The 14,919-nt window shown below is 36.8% G+C and overlaps 5 protein-coding genes across 6 annotated transcripts; 4 read left to right on the top strand and 1 right to left on the bottom strand.

Moving 5' to 3' along the window:
• Positions 1-1,803: 1,803 nt before the first annotated feature.
• On the bottom strand, positions 1,804-3,919 carry LOC106325893 (protein IQ-DOMAIN 1-like). Of its 2 annotated transcripts, XM_013763942.1 has the most exons (6): positions 3,828-3,919; positions 3,421-3,522; positions 3,069-3,347; positions 2,747-2,959; positions 2,304-2,435; positions 1,804-2,228 (listed from the first exon to the last, which is right to left on the bottom strand). In XM_013763942.1, exons 2-6 carry the CDS (start codon positions 3,487-3,489, stop codon positions 1,893-1,895), a joined length of 1,029 nt encoding a protein of 342 aa, XP_013619396.1. In that variant the 5' UTR covers positions 3,490-3,522; positions 3,828-3,919; the 3' UTR covers positions 1,804-1,892. The 2 variants fall into 2 exon arrangements, with proteins under 2 accessions (XP_013619396.1, XP_013619397.1); XM_013763943.1 differs by lacking the exon at positions 3,828-3,919 and having other exon boundaries at positions 3,069-3,280; positions 3,421-3,587.
• Positions 3,920-4,730: 811 nt separating this feature from the next.
• Positions 4,731-6,229, top strand: LOC106327496 (ATP synthase subunit O, mitochondrial-like). Its single transcript, XM_013765657.1, has 6 exons — positions 4,731-4,939; positions 5,109-5,156; positions 5,278-5,521; positions 5,592-5,704; positions 5,794-5,880; positions 5,955-6,229. Exons 1-6 carry the CDS (start codon positions 4,835-4,837, stop codon positions 6,081-6,083), a joined length of 726 nt encoding a protein of 241 aa, XP_013621111.1. The 5' UTR covers positions 4,731-4,834; the 3' UTR covers positions 6,084-6,229.
• A 134-nt stretch (positions 6,230-6,363) lies between these two features.
• LOC106327495 (cytochrome b-c1 complex subunit Rieske-4, mitochondrial-like) lies at positions 6,364-8,205 on the top strand. The gene is made up of 2 exons (XM_013765656.1): positions 6,364-6,598; positions 7,306-8,205. Exons 1-2 carry the CDS (start codon positions 6,427-6,429, stop codon positions 7,947-7,949), a joined length of 816 nt encoding a protein of 271 aa, XP_013621110.1. The 5' UTR covers positions 6,364-6,426; the 3' UTR covers positions 7,950-8,205.
• A 1,946-nt stretch (positions 8,206-10,151) lies between these two features.
• LOC106319544 (cytochrome b-c1 complex subunit Rieske-4, mitochondrial-like) lies at positions 10,152-12,204 on the top strand. The gene is made up of 2 exons (XM_013757908.1): positions 10,152-10,470; positions 11,378-12,204. Exons 1-2 carry the CDS (start codon positions 10,287-10,289, stop codon positions 12,016-12,018), a joined length of 825 nt encoding a protein of 274 aa, XP_013613362.1. The 5' UTR covers positions 10,152-10,286; the 3' UTR covers positions 12,019-12,204.
• A 178-nt stretch (positions 12,205-12,382) lies between these two features.
• On the top strand, positions 12,383-14,772 carry LOC106324787 (transaldolase-like). Its single transcript, XM_013762770.1, has 7 exons — positions 12,383-12,663; positions 12,873-13,044; positions 13,140-13,189; positions 13,275-13,575; positions 13,654-13,842; positions 13,927-14,109; positions 14,371-14,772. The coding sequence occupies exons 1-7, from the start codon at positions 12,482-12,484 to the stop codon at positions 14,614-14,616; spliced, it is 1,323 nt and encodes a 440-aa protein (XP_013618224.1). The 5' UTR covers positions 12,383-12,481; the 3' UTR covers positions 14,617-14,772.
• Positions 14,773-14,919: the final 147 nt, after the last annotated feature.

Here is a 14,919-nt window from a genome sequence, read left to right as displayed (position 1 = left end):
AAACTTTACTGGATATGCAGAATTTATGGGAAGGAGGTTGGAGATAAAGAATATGCGTAAATGTATCGTTAGCCCAAACCTAGACGCTCCATCTCTTAGTTCACATAGATCATTATTCATAACAAAAGAGACTATCTGAGACCTGCAAGACCAAATGACGGAGCATGATGATTTAATTTAAACTTTTTGCGTGTATGAAGGCAATATTATGAAAAATGAGCATGTTGATTTAATTTAATGTTTTATACGGAGCCTATTATTTACGCTTACCATTATGTACGATCATTACACAGTTTTTCTAGAATTCGTGATCATGACATTTGTTTTTGTAACAGAAATAACTTGCTCTTCATGCCTTCTCAACAATATTGGGTGAATTGGTAATTAAGTTTCACTTCTACTAGTACCAACATTTTTTGTTCGAGATCGAGTATTTCACCCTTGCAATTGAGTGGTATGTGATTTATTCTAACCCAAATAAGTTGAAAGTGACCATCAACATAGTAATTTTTGATCGGATCCACTGAGAATAATTGAACATTGATTCTTATACTGATTAAAATTAAATAAAACTATTTATAGTGATGAAAACAATCTAAAATGACTTAAAACTTATGTTTAAAACATTGGACGAGTTCGGTGACGAGTTTGGTACATGCATACAAGATCCAAAATCAATCCTAACAAAAAACATCATTGAGGCTTCTCTTTTCTAAAATGTTTTCTCAGTCTAAAACAGAAACTAAAAATTTACCACACTCAGGGGCAAAGAGAGTATTTTTGTCTCTAAAAACAAGTCATGTTCCTCTACATTCTTCACTTTTCTTCGGTGAAAATCAGAACCTCAAGTTCAATGGACATTGGCATACATTGATGTATCTAGTATATACATGTGTATATGTTAGTCATATGTAGAGATGTTAATAATGGGTAATTACCCGTAGGGTACCCTAAACCCTATTAAAATTTTGAGGCCAAAACCCAAATTATTAATGTTCAAAACTCGCAGGTTTTATTTGGACAGATCTTGGTTTGTAAATTACCCATTTGGGTTTTACCCTATCGGGTTTTGGGTACCCTATGGGTTTTTTATTATAAGTTTATAAATAAACGACGATGTTTTTAACATTGACTTTTATACTAATTGTTTTTTTGTCTCTCTCCCGTGAGTCTGAAGCAGCCGCAAACCTGAGATCTAAAAATCAAATTATTCAATAGCACAAGTTGTTATCCTATCATTTCTTCTCATTCATTATTGATACAAAAACAAAGATATTAAAAATATATCCCGGTGTTAATATATAGGGGATATAATATATTGAGATTATATTTTTTCAAATGTTCTTCAATTAATATATAAAGGATATACAATGATTGGAAAACTGAATAAAGTAATAACCAAATCGAGCAAATAAAACAATGTGTACTTATTAATTTACATACATTATGCATATAGTATAAGTTTGCAAATTGAAAATTATGAATGTTGAAAATTTTATTTGTTACTATTTACAGAAAGTAAATTTGCAAATTGAAAATTAATCAAATTGTATACAAAACATGATTAAAATTAAATATTCAATACATATAAATGAATTTAACACTATAAAGCTTTAACTAAAAAGCTACAAAATTTTAAAATATAGGGAGAGAATTTTTCGCGGGTTACCCGTGGGTATCCCTAAAGTTATAGAGTTTTTTGCGGGTTACCCTACTGATACCGGGTTTTTCAGGTTTTTTAGTTTAGGGTATTTTCTGGCCGGGTTTAATTTGGGTTCGGGTCGGTTTTTTTTTTGCACAACATCCCTAGTCATATGTATATGATGTTAATAACGTATGACTCATTACCGAACTCGTCAGGCACATCTTGTTCTTATACGGGGAGTAACTCTCTACTGCGTGTCAAAACTTCTCGATCTTATCCTCGGGGTGCTCATGAGAGATCTTGACTTTGCCTTTGCTGACTCTGTTGCAACCATATAAGTTGGTGTAACGACAGCGACCGCACCACCAGGGTTCTGTTCCTCCTCTTCACTTATTGAAACTTGTCTTCTATGATTATTATTATTTTTAGTCAATAATCTTCTTGGAGTTTTGTTCAGCATCTCATCCTTTGGTTTTGGTTTTAAAGACAAGTTGAGATCTTCAAGCTCCTTGCTCTTGGTTCTTTGTGTACCTACCCATTCCTCTAACCAGCTACTCCGTCTCTGGTACGACTCTACGGATTTCTGATGAAACAGTTTTCAGGTCATTATGAAACTTGTGATGCAAGCAAAGAAAAGGTCAAGTACTGTATAGAATACCCGGTGGGTGACTGCATATTCTTTGATCCTTTCCCTTCTTAGCTCAGCTTCTTTCTTGCTCATGACCACGGCTTTGGCCTCTTTCTTTGTTAAAAGACTATCGTCCCATCTCTTCTGACCGGTTGTGTCCACCTGATAACATCATATCTCTTAACTACTAGTACAGTACTCTGCTGCACCATTTTAATACTTCTTTTCTTCCCAATTATATGAGGTTTTAAAGAATTTTTGATGTTTCAGTATATAAAATATTTTCATATTTTAAAGTAAATTTTAATTTTATCAAAAACTGTGTACAATTATATATTTATAATGTATTTTGTACATGGTTGAGTACTTTTTAATTTATAGTTTTAGTGGTATTTTTTGTTGAAAAATAATAATTTCTAGTTTTACCGAAAATATCTTATATTTAGGAACCGAGGGAGTACTAGATTACGTACCTTGACTATGTTCCCGCTGAACATCTTGCACTCTTCATAATCTTTATGATTACCTCCGGGAAGCTGTGTTCTCTTACCGCAGACCTGTGACTGAATGTTCACAACAGATTGCAAGCGTTTTAGTGTAGTAATTGCTTGGCGTCTCACGGAACAACCCCTTATGTATGCTTGGAGCTTTACAATTCCTTTCAACGCACGTAGTGCTTTCCTTGCCTGCAATGAATTTTAGAAACGTTATCAACACACACTACTAGACTAACCACAAGGCTTTCATGAATTCTTTTCAAGAATCACATGAAATAAAAGGGTAATAGGATCTTACAAGATAACCTCGGAAAGCTGTCTGAATCCGAGTAGAAGCAAGAACTTCTTCCTCTCTGTTTAGAAACATTTGATACTGGGCTACCAGATCAGCAGTTTCTAACTTTTCTATGGAATCTAACTGTGGACTACATGATACATGGCTGGCTTCATCCATATCTGACACACTTTCCTCCTTGTGTTCCTCGTGTCTTGTCCCGTTCTCTGGAGGTGCTGCAATGGAAGGTAATCTTTTCTTAACCTTAAGCTTCCAAAATGTCCATCTTCTTCTCTTCTCTTTCTATAAATACATAACCAAGAAGCCTTGAAACTTTCACCAACCAAGAGAATGAGATTTTTTTTTTGTTCATTACCTTATCTGAGTGCGCTTCTGAAATAAAAATCCTTTTCAATATAGTGAACAATCCCTTCTTCTTTGCCATTGTTGCACAACCATCACCTTCTGATATACAACTCTGAAAAATTCACACAACCAAAATCTGAATGGAGATATAAACTAATTATTCAAACAATGAGCATATCAAATCACTAGGAGGGTACATTTTGAGGTGCAAATCTCTCAGTAGCATTGTCCTGAAAACTTCAGATTCGACCAATCATACTACATATCAGATACTCTAGAATAGTTTTGATTATAGGGAAAAATAAAAAGCCAAATATCCTTCCTAAAAACTGATAAAGATCTCCCTAGAAAATTGGATTGAAGTCTTGTCTCCAAGATTTGAAAGAAAATAGTTTAAGAAAGAAAAAAAAAACTTACTTGGTGTCAAAGCTAAGGTTTCTCAAAAACATTAGGTCAAATTGAATTTAAGGAGAAACAGATATTCAGACAGGAGGTATATTGTTGAACAGAGAAGAATCAGACTGTTTATAAAACGATGTATGTGAACAAACAAAAGAGAAGGTTGTTGTCTTCTCCACAGTGCCGACAAGTTAACGTGACACTTCTAGAGACACTTCATGTTGCACTCCCGAGAAATTATTGTTTCACCCCTCCCACGTCTCCTTTAATCTTTGTCTAAAATATGTTGTTAAAGATCTGCATCGCCATCGATTTGCCTTTAACATATCACTCTTCTTATACATCCAAGAATAGCTATTACATCAGTTTACTAACCACTATAACAGATTTAACCAACTTTTTGCTAGAAAAATGTGAAATTAACGTAGTTAACAAAATCAAGACCATCCTAGTGTTTATCTTAGCAGCAAATCGTGTGCTTTTAAGACACTGCCATATAAGTCAACTTTTTAAGACTTATTTGCATGTGAGAGGTAGGTTTATGATAATGAAACTTTTTCTAAAATTGGTAAAAAAAAATGTCAGTGACAACCCACTGCATATTTGTTCAGATGGCAGACAAACAAAATTATCTCAACTGTTACCAGGACCGGCCCTGATAATTTGGGGACCTTATGCCAATTAGTAAAGATTTCGTAAATTTGGGAGCCTAAAATTTTTTTTTTTTACAAATTCGGAGGTTTTTTTACATATAATTTTTTTAAAAAATTTTGGAGGCTATCACCCTATCCAATTTCATCTTTCTACAAATTAATATCTCTTTTTATCTTTTTATTGGGCTGTAGTAAGCCCAATAAAATAAACGTGAAAAAGCCCAATAACTAAAACCAAACGTAAGAAAGCCCAGTGAAGCCCAAATCACTCCTCTGACCAGTCTCTTCTCTCTATACTCTCTCCGACAGAACAGCTGATTGACTGATTGTCTCTAGGGTTCCAATCAGATTAATCTGCAACAAAAAAAAAAAATGGCGTTGGGTGGTCGTATCAGATCCGGAATCTCCTTCTTCAAGAACATCTCCGTCTCTGATGCTAGATCTTACCCTCCTGGAGGCTCGCTTATTATCCCTTCGGTAATCATTTAACAAAAAAACAAAAAAACAAATCGAATCTCAATACCATTTGTTGTTGTTCTTGTTCTTGTAATAATGCATCAATCTTTACAAGAATCTGATTGGTCTGATTGGTCTTATTACACGAGAGGATGGAATGTGTTGACGAGTTTATTTTTTTTAATCGCAGTTGAGAGATTATGCAACAGCTTCTGCTCAGAACACCGCCAATGTTAAGGTATATACATTCATGTTGTATGTTAAAAATATCTGAAATGGCCTGGAACTGGAAGTGTATCTGGTGGATTTATACTTTGTTGTTGTGTTTATACATTGTTTGGGTAATGTTTGCTTTTCAGGTTCCTATTGCTTTAGTTGGTGAATCTGGAAACTTTGCTTCGTGGCTGTACATCGCAGCTGTGAAAATGAACTCCTTGGAGAAGATTGAGACTGATCTTTCCGAGCTGGTTGAGGCTATGAAGACAAGCCCTATTTTTGCGCAGTTTACTAAAGATCCCTCTGTTCCTAGAGAGACAAGACTCGCTGCTATTGTGGATGTTTGTGACAAAGCAAAGTTTGCTGAACCCACCAAGAACTTCCTCTGTAATGTCACAATTGATTACTTGTTTTGTTGTTATGACTGATCAAAAGTTTTTTTTTTCTTATAAAACAGCTTTATTAGCTGAGAATGGGAAGCTGAAGAACTTAGACGTGATTGTGAAGAAATTCATGCAGCTGACAACAGCACATAGAGGAGACGTCAAGGTTTTGGTTACCACAGTCATGGTAAGCTATAGTTTGACTACTTAAAGAAACCGTAACCATCATCAGGATTTAAACAGCAAAAATGTTTTTATTTTTTTGTTGACAAACAGCCGCTGCCTCCTGCTGAGGAGAAGGAGCTTAAGGAGACACTTCAGGAGATAATTGGAGAAGGGAAGAAAGTAACTGTGGAACAAAAGGTATGTAATGGTGATTATTGGCTTTGTGATTGTGAAGCTGGAAAATCTAATACATGTTTGTTTTGTTATGGCAGATTGATCCGAGTATCTATGGAGGGTTAATAGTGGAGTTTCAACAAAAGGTGCTGGACATGTCTATCAGGACAAGGGCTCAGCAGATGGAGAGGCTCCTCCGTGAACCTGTTGACTTCACCAACCTCTGAAGATTTTCCCCACTCAAGAAACATATGCTTTTGCAACCTGTTGACAAATAAATTATATAAACACTTTTGGAAGTTTGTTATTTGCATTTTACAAATTGTTGTTCGCTTCAAAATAAAGCTTTTGGAGATTATCAACCAACCAATGAGATTATTTTGTCCTTTTGTTTTTGTGTTTTACATTAATTTGGTAACCATAATGAGTCACGAGAAATAATAACAAACACAAGTACATTAAGGTGCCACGATGCTACAAAACCAAAGTGATTGACATTTTCTCTATAAAGGTGTCATTTTTTTTTTATTCCAGTCCTAACCTCACCTTACCCTATTGAGAGAAGAGAAGATGCTGCGAGTTGCAGGGAGGAGGCTTCTGTCTCTTCAGCAGAGATCTTCAACTGCTACCTCCTTCGTCCTTTCCCGAGATCACTCCATCTCCAAAGAAGGCGGCGAGGATGACTCCACCATATCTGCAGATCTTTCGTGTTTCAGTTCTTACCACCGGAGTCTTTTGAGAGGTCTGTTCAAATCTTCAACCTTTACTCTTCTCTGGATTGATTTAAATTTTGGATCATTTCATGTGTTGATTGAAAAATCAAATCTTTGTTTGCTTGTATGAGTCCCGGAGATGATTTTGGATTCAAGTTATCTGCTTTGACTTCCATTTTGCTTGAAATGTTTTATTTCCTTTTGATTGATCGGATTAATATGATTTTGACCATTTCTGTTTGATGGCAAAAGCTTTTCCTGTTTTGTAATAATCTTGTGGTGCGTTGTCCAATATCCATAGTGAGAGATTCACATTGGGTTCTTGATTTTATACAACTTGTATCTTGTGTGTGTGTGTTCATTGTTTGGGAGATGGATGGTTTATGCACATCATGTTAACTACATCAGTATAGGAATCATGGTAGCAGCAGCTAAAGGGCATACTGAGTAACTTGCAATCAGTATAGGAATCTTGAATTAGTATCTTTGTTCTGTGTGAGTATTTTAGTAATGCACAGTCATTTGTTTCTTGATTTTTGTGTTGATTAGCTTATTATAGTGGAGAATTGTTGGGATGAATTTTACTTTATGAATTAAAAGTGTATGTACTTGTGCTTTTCCTTGGAAGGTTATATATTAATGTTCAGCGGTTGTCTTTTCTTCAGTGTCATTTGCTGATAAGTAAAGCTTTTGCCTTTATGTGAAATAATATGTTAATGTTTTATGCTATTATCAGGTTTCTCTTCTCATGTCATTACTCAAGGAAACGAGATAGGTTTTACTTCGGAAGTCCCAGCCACCGTTGAGGCTGTCAAGACACCTAACTCGAAGATTGTGTACGATGACCACAACCATGAGCGTTACCCTCCTGGTGACCCTAGCAAGCGTGCCTTCGCTTACTTCGTCTTGTCCGGCGGGAGGTTTGTCTACGCCTCTGTTCTCCGCCTTCTAGTCCTGAAACTCATTGTCAGCATGTCCGCGAGTAAAGATGTCCTTGCACTTGCATCCCTCGAGGTCGACCTCGGTAGCATCGAGCCGGGAACTACCGTTACAGTGAAGTGGCGTGGAAAGCCAGTGTTCATTAGGAGAAGAACAGAAGACGACATCAAGCTGGCCAACAGTGTGGATCTTGGATCTCTGAGGGACCCGCAAGAGGACTCGGTGAGGGTGAAGAATCCAGAGTGGTTGGTGGTGGTTGGAGTCTGCACTCATTTGGGGTGCATCCCTTTGCCTAATGCTGGTGACTATGGTGGCTGGTTTTGTCCATGTCATGGATCACATTATGATATCTCGGGAAGGATCAGGAAAGGTCCTGCACCGTACAACTTGGAAGTACCAACCTACAGCTTCTTGGAAGAGAATAAGTTACTCATTGGTTGATGAATAAAAAAGCACAGCAGACAGTGTCTCTGTCTCAAAGATCCTCATATGTTTTTTGTTTTTCTTTCATATATACTTTCCGGCTACAATTTTAGCGTGCAAGTTCGCGTTCCTCACACTTTGGTTTTCTCAGCAAGTAAAAGATTGGTTTGGGTTTGCTGAATAATACAAACTTGTCATTGTATGACTCATCTCATCTGGTGAAATAACACTCTTCATAGTTTGCAAACAATTTTGAATAGTTTAAATTGATTTTTTTTTGCCAGCCAAATATTTTTCATTTCATTAGACTGTTTTCAATATACTTTTTGTTATTTTCTTCTAATATTACAAAACTCTTAAACAGAGATGAAATTCAGTTCAATGTATGCTCTAAAATAATATCCATTTACATCTTATTCTAAGTATATAAAATTTTATTTTCCAAAATACAGAAAATAGCAGTTTTTATTTTAAAGTAAATAATATAGATGAATTGAAGTAATTTTTCGTCTATAATAATATTTAGAGACAAATATTCTTTCTGTTTTATAAAGAATGTCATTTTAACATTTTTCACACAGATTAAGAAAATGATTAAATTACATTTAAGTTCTTATTAATTACATATATTCAATCAATAACATTTGAAAATTGCATTAAAATTGTAAAATGACATTTTTTTATAACAAAAAAATATTAAAATGACACTTAATATAAAATAGAAGGAATATAAAAGTGTGTTGGAAATGATGTTAATTATATTTACGTAGGTTTGTAAGAAAGTATGGTCAAAATTAAAATACACTACTGTTTAAAAATTGAAATGGTTTGTATGTATATATATAATCTTCTTGGTATAAATTAGTATTTATGTCTGATTAAATATAAATTATCTTAACAAGTGTACCGAGAAAAATAATTATAGTTTGGGATGCAATCAAAGAGATTCCTGACTTGGAACAGGATATATGCTATGATGCAGTAACTAAAATTCATACGTTGAATATGAAAGACGTATTTCTTAGGATGAAGGTTGAAGAACGTTTGGGTTGGATCCGACGTAATGTTTAGGATATTATTTTAGGCTTTCGCTATGCATTTAATTTGATTTGAATAATCGTGCTACTAGCAGTAGTCTTTCTAGTTTCTTATTTGAAATAATGTCTTTTGTTTTCTTCTAATAATAAAGAGTCTGAGCTTTTTTATGTGTCATACTTAATCAATTTCATAATAAAGAGAAACATACGCAGTGTGAAATCAATATATCATTCATATTTGCAAGTAAACAACATTTGTCGTAGTATGACATTGTGTTCTCTTGATAAATTCCTGGTGTTATTTCTTTAATATAAAATCTTTTGATTTGTTATCATACTATCCCCTAAAAATAGTGTTGGTTGTAGCTGTAGTCAACAATATCATACTAGCCCTTGAAAATAGTTTTTATTGTTGTCAACTAATAGCATATAATCCCTACAAAATAGTACCTACATCAATTTTAAAATTTAGAACTTAACGTTACATATTTCCTATATAACCCATATATCAAAGTCAAAAATCAAAAGTAAAAGAGAACCTCGACAACCAAATTTCAGTTTCTTAAAGATTCATTTTATAATCCTTGGTTATTTTTTCATGGATCAAAATTTCCACGAAGAAGAAGACATCATGATGGATATCGATCAAACAAATAATGATGATTTTGATGCGAGTCTATTTCTTATGGTGGTGATGGTTGCTATCGGAGCTCAGTTTCAAAACTCAAGAAAGCGTATCATGGGTCAACATTTCATTGAACGTCCACTTCGTCGACCAGTCACAAACCTTGGAGAACAATACATACAAAAGGTATTAAAGGAAGATTCTCAACATTTTCGGGTGTTGTACCGTATGTTTCCAGATGTATTTCTGAAGTTATCCAGTATTCTGAGAGAGAAAGCTGGTTTACAAGACACGAGATTCATATCTGTCGAAGAGATGCTTGCAATTTTCATGCTTACTGTTGGGCAAAATTCACGATATTGCTCAGTGAAGGATACATTTAAAAGGTCCAAGTTTGCAATAAGCACTAGCTTTAATCAGTGTTTTGAAAGCTTTACTTGTCATAGCTCCAAGCCAAATGGTGAAACCAAATGGTTTAGTTGCTATGAAAATTAGAGAAACATTAAAAGATCAAACTGCAAAGAAAAGCAAAAAAAAAAACATTTTCGTCATAGAAAAACATTAAAAGTTAAACAAAGCTGTGACCATTTCTTTCCTCGAAGACTAAGTTTACGGGACTCTCTGTTGCTAACATTGGGACTCTGTTCTCGCTATCGAAACCCTAGATTCAGCCATCACCCCCATTGAGCAGAGATGCTGCGAGTAGCAGGAAGGAGGCTTTTTTCTCTTTCGCAGAGATCTTCCACCGCGACCTCATTCGCGCTTTCCCGAGACCATTCCCTCTCCGATGGCGGCGGCGACTCATCTTCACCTCCCAGATCCGTCCCCTCTACCAATCTTTCACCTTTCGATTCTTACCACCGGAGCCTTATAAGAGGTCTGCCGATCTACACAACCCTTTCTTCTTTAGTCTCTCTGGATTGATTTCAGTTTTCATTTCACGTGTAAAAAATCGTTTTTTTTTTTTTGGTTGTTGTTTGTAATGATTGAGATTCTTACTATCGTATCTACGTGATGATCTATACGTGTTGGGTTTGGTTTCCATGAATCTAGGACGGTGTATTAGAGCTTTGATTGATGTACCATTGTCCTTTTTGATTGCTTCTACTTGCCGGAATAGCTTTGCCTTGTATGATTGCTTCTTTCGTGCAGCAAGAAATAGACATTTTGAGTTGATTGATTAGCTCTGAGATTATCCTTTTGTTTGATGAGAGAAGCTTCACAATATGTCTTCTGTACAATCTTTTGGCGAGTGTTATTCATAGTGTGATTGGCTTCTTGGACTCTAAAGTTTTGATCTTTGTGTATCCTTCATTCATTATTAGGGAGATGGATGTTTTAGTCAATTGACTCTAAAGTTTATTTCGTGCAGCAACGAATGGGGCTTTTGGGTTAATTGACCAGTTTGTTTGATGAGAAAAGCTTCCAATGGGTCTGCTTTTTGTTATTCATAGTGTGATCCGATCCATTGGAAGCTTTTCTCATCAAAATGAACTTTTGTTATTCGCACTGTGATGGCTTATTTCTCTCTGAAGTTTTGATCTTTGTGTATCCATTTGTTTCTTCATTACTAGGGAGATGGGTTAATTTGGTGAAATATTTGGTTTTGGGTATTTATTGCAGTTAATATTTCGTTGTGTTGAAGCAATTCTGTCATATACAGCTAATGGTTGAATTTGTTTTCTTGATTTTACGTTGATTAGAGTAGTTTAGTTTTCACTGATTTTGATATTGTCAGGTTTGCTTTGATGTGAATATAATAATGTTTTTGATGCTATTGTCAGGTTTTTCTTCTCAAGTCCTTACTCAAGGAAATGAGGTTGGTTTTGGTTCTGAACCAGCCACCGTGGAGGCCGTCAAGACACCTAACTCGAAGATTGTGTACGATGACCACAACCATGAGCGTTACCCACCTGGTGACCCTAGCAAGCGTGCTTTCGCCTATTTCGTCCTCTCCGGTGGGAGGTTTGTCTACGCCTCTGTTCTCCGCCTTCTAGTCCTGAAGCTCATTGTCAGCATGTCCGCGAGTAAAGACGTCCTTGCCCTTGCATCCCTCGAGGTCGACCTTGGGAGCATCGAACCTGGAACTACCGTGACTGTGAAGTGGCGTGGGAAGCCAGTGTTCATCAGGAGAAGAACAGAGGATGACATCAAGCTGGCCAACAGTGTGGATCTTGGATCTTTGAGAGACCCGCAAGAGGACTCGGTTAGAGTCAAGAATCCGGAATGGTTAGTGGTGGTTGGAGTCTGCACTCACTTGGGGTGCATCCCTTTGCCTAATGCTGGTGATTACGGTGGCTGGTTTTGCCCGTGTCATGGTTCGCATTACGATATCTCTGGAAGGATCAGGAAAGGTCCTGCACCGTATAACCTGGAGGTACCAACCTACAGCTTCTTGGAAGAGAACAAGTTACTCATTGGTTGATGAATTAAAAAAACCACAACAGTCAGCGAACTTCATCTTTGTCTTTTCTTTTTTTTCCTATGTTCCAGCAATGTTAAGAGCAAGATTGTCTTGTTTTTGCTGAATAATCAAACCTTTGTCATATTTATTGAACTGTGTACTCGAGCTCTGTTTTTTTGATAATGATGAAAGACTCTGTTCATAGTCTTGTGTTTGTTGTTAATCACATTCACGCCTATTGATCTCGAGCTATGAGCTCTTTGGATTATACTGTTTTACATCAGACAAGGTGTTTTCTCTATGACATCAATATGACGTGGAAGTGGTCGACTGTTAGCATCTATCCATCACCATCATGTCTATTTACTCATAAGACTTACTTACTCCTTGTCTGTGTTCCCGACCTAACTCATCACTCACCAACCCCTCTTCTTGTTTATATCTCCGACCAAACCAAGAAGAGGAACACTTTCATATCTGAATAATGGCGTCCATTTCCAATCTCCCTAATCTTACACCCGCCACTTCTGCTGGCAGCTCCAGATCTTCTTCTTCCTCCTCCGTCTTGCCAAGATCCTTCATCACTCTCCGCACTCTGAACTCGAAGCTTTCCTCTTCTTCTCATCTCTCCCTTCGTTACAACCAAACATCAAGACCTTCCCTCTTGTAAGTATATCTATCTATGTAAACTTATGCATGTGTCTTTGTGTCTATATAGTCTGTTCCTCACTGTGAACTTGCAACTTACCTAGAATCTCATAAAGGTTAAAACTTGGTAGACTAAGTTAACTGAAAGTGAGAAAGTAACTAACTTTTTGATAAAATGGATTAAGACAAGCAAACTCTATGTTCCTGTTTCTTTGGTTGATTTTCAGTGTGAGGTGTTCAGCTTCTGGTGGGAATGGAAGTACTGCAGAGAGAACAACTCTTCACGATCTATATGAGAAGGAAGGTCAGAGTCCTTGGTATGATAATCTATGCCGTCCTGTCACTGATCTTCTCCCCTTCATTGCCCGTGGCGTTAGAGGCGTTACTAGCAACCCTGCGGTAACTTTATAACCATACCTCTCTCTGTGTTTAGCTTTGCTTTACTCTGTGCTTATTCATTTTGTCTTCAACTCCTTTCACTGAGTAAAATGCAGATCTTCCAGAAAGCCATTTCCACTTCAAATGCTTATAATGACCAGTTCAGGTACTCCTTTTCTATAACATGGATATGCATATCTTTGCGATGCTTTATTGGCTGTATTAGAATCAGTTTCTTTTTTTTTTATTAGGACACTTGTGGAATCAGGAAAGGACATTGAAAGCGCGTATTGGGAGCTTGTGGTGAAGGATATTCAGGATGCGTGCAAGCTTTTTGAGCCAATCTATGACCAGACGGAAGCTGAGGATGGCTATGTCTCCGTTGAAGTTTCACCTATGCTTGCTGATGACACCAAGGGGACCGTCGAAGCTGCTAAGTATCTTCACAAGGTTGTGAACCGTCGTAATGTCTACATCAAGATCCCTGCTACTGCTCCATGCGTGCCTTCTATTAGGGATGTCATTGCATCTGGAATCAGTGTCAATGTCACGGTAAGTGTATCATTCATTATATGAAACTAGATTAGTTCGAGAGGGTGTTGAATAATCTGGTTTCTATTTATGTTTCAGCTTATATTCTCAATAGCCAGATACGAGGCAGTGATAGATGCATACTTGGATGGGCTCGAGGCGTCTGGACTTGATGACCTCTCAAGAGTTACCAGTGTTGCATCCTTCTTTGTGAGTAGGGTGGATACTCTCATGGACAAGATGCTTGAGAAAATTGGTACACCAGAAGCTCTAGACCTCCGTGGCAAGGTAAAGAAGCTCGGTGACAATTCTTACACTGGGTAGTACCAATGGTGTTTGAGGTTATGAGACATGATAATGTTACTTATGCAGGCAGCTGTGGCTCAAGCTGCATTAGCATACAAGCTGTACCAGAAGAAATTCTCAGGGCCAAGATGGGAAGCTCTGGTGAAGAAAGGTGCCAAGAAGCAGAGGCTTCTCTGGGCATCGACAAGTGTTAAGAATCCAGCTTACTCAGACACCCTTTATGTAGCTCCTCTCATTGGACCTGACACTGTGAGTCATCTTTTTTGTTTGTTGGATAGTTAAGTGTAGTACCAAATCAAAAGGATCTAGTATTGGAACTGTTCTTTGCATTGTTCAAGAAATTGCTAGGCGGTGGTTAAACCTTAGACCCATTTTAAAAAAAAAAAATGTATCAGGAAAAATCGTTTCGTTTAGACCCGATTTGCTGACTAAGCGAGCCTAGACAGATTTTTAGGACACTGGATATTGTGAAACAAGTGTTTATGTGTTTTTGTTTTGTTTGGGGTTTAGGTGTCAACCATGCCGGATCAAGCCCTTGAAGCATTCATAGATCATGGAACGGTGAAGAGGACAATAGATGAGAATGTGTCAGAAGCAGAAGGGGTTTACAGTGCACTGGAGAAGCTGGGAATAGAGTGGAACAAGGTGGGAGAGCAGTTGGAAGAAGAAGGTGTAGATTCGTTCAAGAAGAGTTTCGAGAGTCTGCTTGGTACACTGCAAGACAAGGCCAACACTCTCAAACTAGCCAGCCGCTGAAAGAAAATAAAAAGCTTTTACTCACAGTTGTTTATTCACACACAATCGTACTCTTGTGTTCTTTGTTATTCGTGTGTGTCGGTTTTTTTTACGGTGTCCCAGTTTACCTTATTACCGAAAAAGAAATTACCCAGTAAGACTATACTTTCTCTGATTTAAGCTAGGCTAATGCGATATTTTTACATGAGTAAATAAAAATAACAGTTTGGTCAAAACTATACAGAGTGGTTTATCTTTATTTACGGGGCAAACACTTGGTTTCAGTTAGAGGCTTTACTTTTGTATTTTTTTTTTCAAAAGAAG

This window comes from Brassica oleracea, chromosome C2 (genome assembly GCF_000695525.1).
Source record: "Brassica oleracea var. oleracea cultivar TO1000 chromosome C2, BOL, whole genome shotgun sequence".
NCBI classification, from domain to species: Eukaryota; Viridiplantae; Streptophyta; class Magnoliopsida; order Brassicales; family Brassicaceae; genus Brassica; species Brassica oleracea.
This window is presented reverse-complemented; position numbering and strand designations above follow the sequence as displayed.

Bases quoted from the DNA above. Each gene is read 5' to 3' on its own strand.
- LOC106325893 (XM_013763942.1), bottom strand. From the start codon at position 3,489: ATGGCAAAGAAGAAGGGATTGTTCACTATATTGAAAAGGATTTTTATT. The intron at 3,348-3,420 runs GTAATGAACAAA...ATGTATTTATAG, and splicing joins CAGAAGCGCACTCAGATAAG to AAAGAGAAGAGAAGAAGATG. The intron at 2,229-2,303 runs GTATTCTATACA...CTGTTTCATCAG, and splicing joins AATATGCAGTCACCCACCGG to AAATCCGTAGAGTCGTACCA.
- LOC106327496 (XM_013765657.1), top strand. From the start codon at position 4,835: ATGGCGTTGGGTGGTCGTATCAGATCCGGAATCTCCTTCTTCAAGAAC. The intron at 5,522-5,591 runs GTAATGTCACAA...CTTATAAAACAG, and splicing joins ACCCACCAAGAACTTCCTCT to CTTTATTAGCTGAGAATGGG. The intron at 5,881-5,954 runs GTATGTAATGGT...TTGTTATGGCAG, and splicing joins AAGTAACTGTGGAACAAAAG to ATTGATCCGAGTATCTATGG.
- LOC106327495 (XM_013765656.1), top strand. From the start codon at position 6,427: ATGCTGCGAGTTGCAGGGAGGAGGCTTCTGTCTCTTCAGCAGAGATCT. The intron at 6,599-7,305 runs GTCTGTTCAAAT...TGCTATTATCAG, and splicing joins CCACCGGAGTCTTTTGAGAG to GTTTCTCTTCTCATGTCATT.
- LOC106319544 (XM_013757908.1), top strand. From the start codon at position 10,287: ATGCTGCGAGTAGCAGGAAGGAGGCTTTTTTCTCTTTCGCAGAGATCT. The intron at 10,471-11,377 runs GTCTGCCGATCT...TGCTATTGTCAG, and splicing joins CCACCGGAGCCTTATAAGAG to GTTTTTCTTCTCAAGTCCTT.
- LOC106324787 (XM_013762770.1), top strand. From the start codon at position 12,482: ATGGCGTCCATTTCCAATCTCCCTAATCTTACACCCGCCACTTCTGCT. The intron at 12,664-12,872 runs GTAAGTATATCT...GTTGATTTTCAG, and splicing joins ACATCAAGACCTTCCCTCTT to TGTGAGGTGTTCAGCTTCTG. The intron at 13,843-13,926 runs GTAAAGAAGCTC...TTACTTATGCAG, and splicing joins CTCTAGACCTCCGTGGCAAG to GCAGCTGTGGCTCAAGCTGC.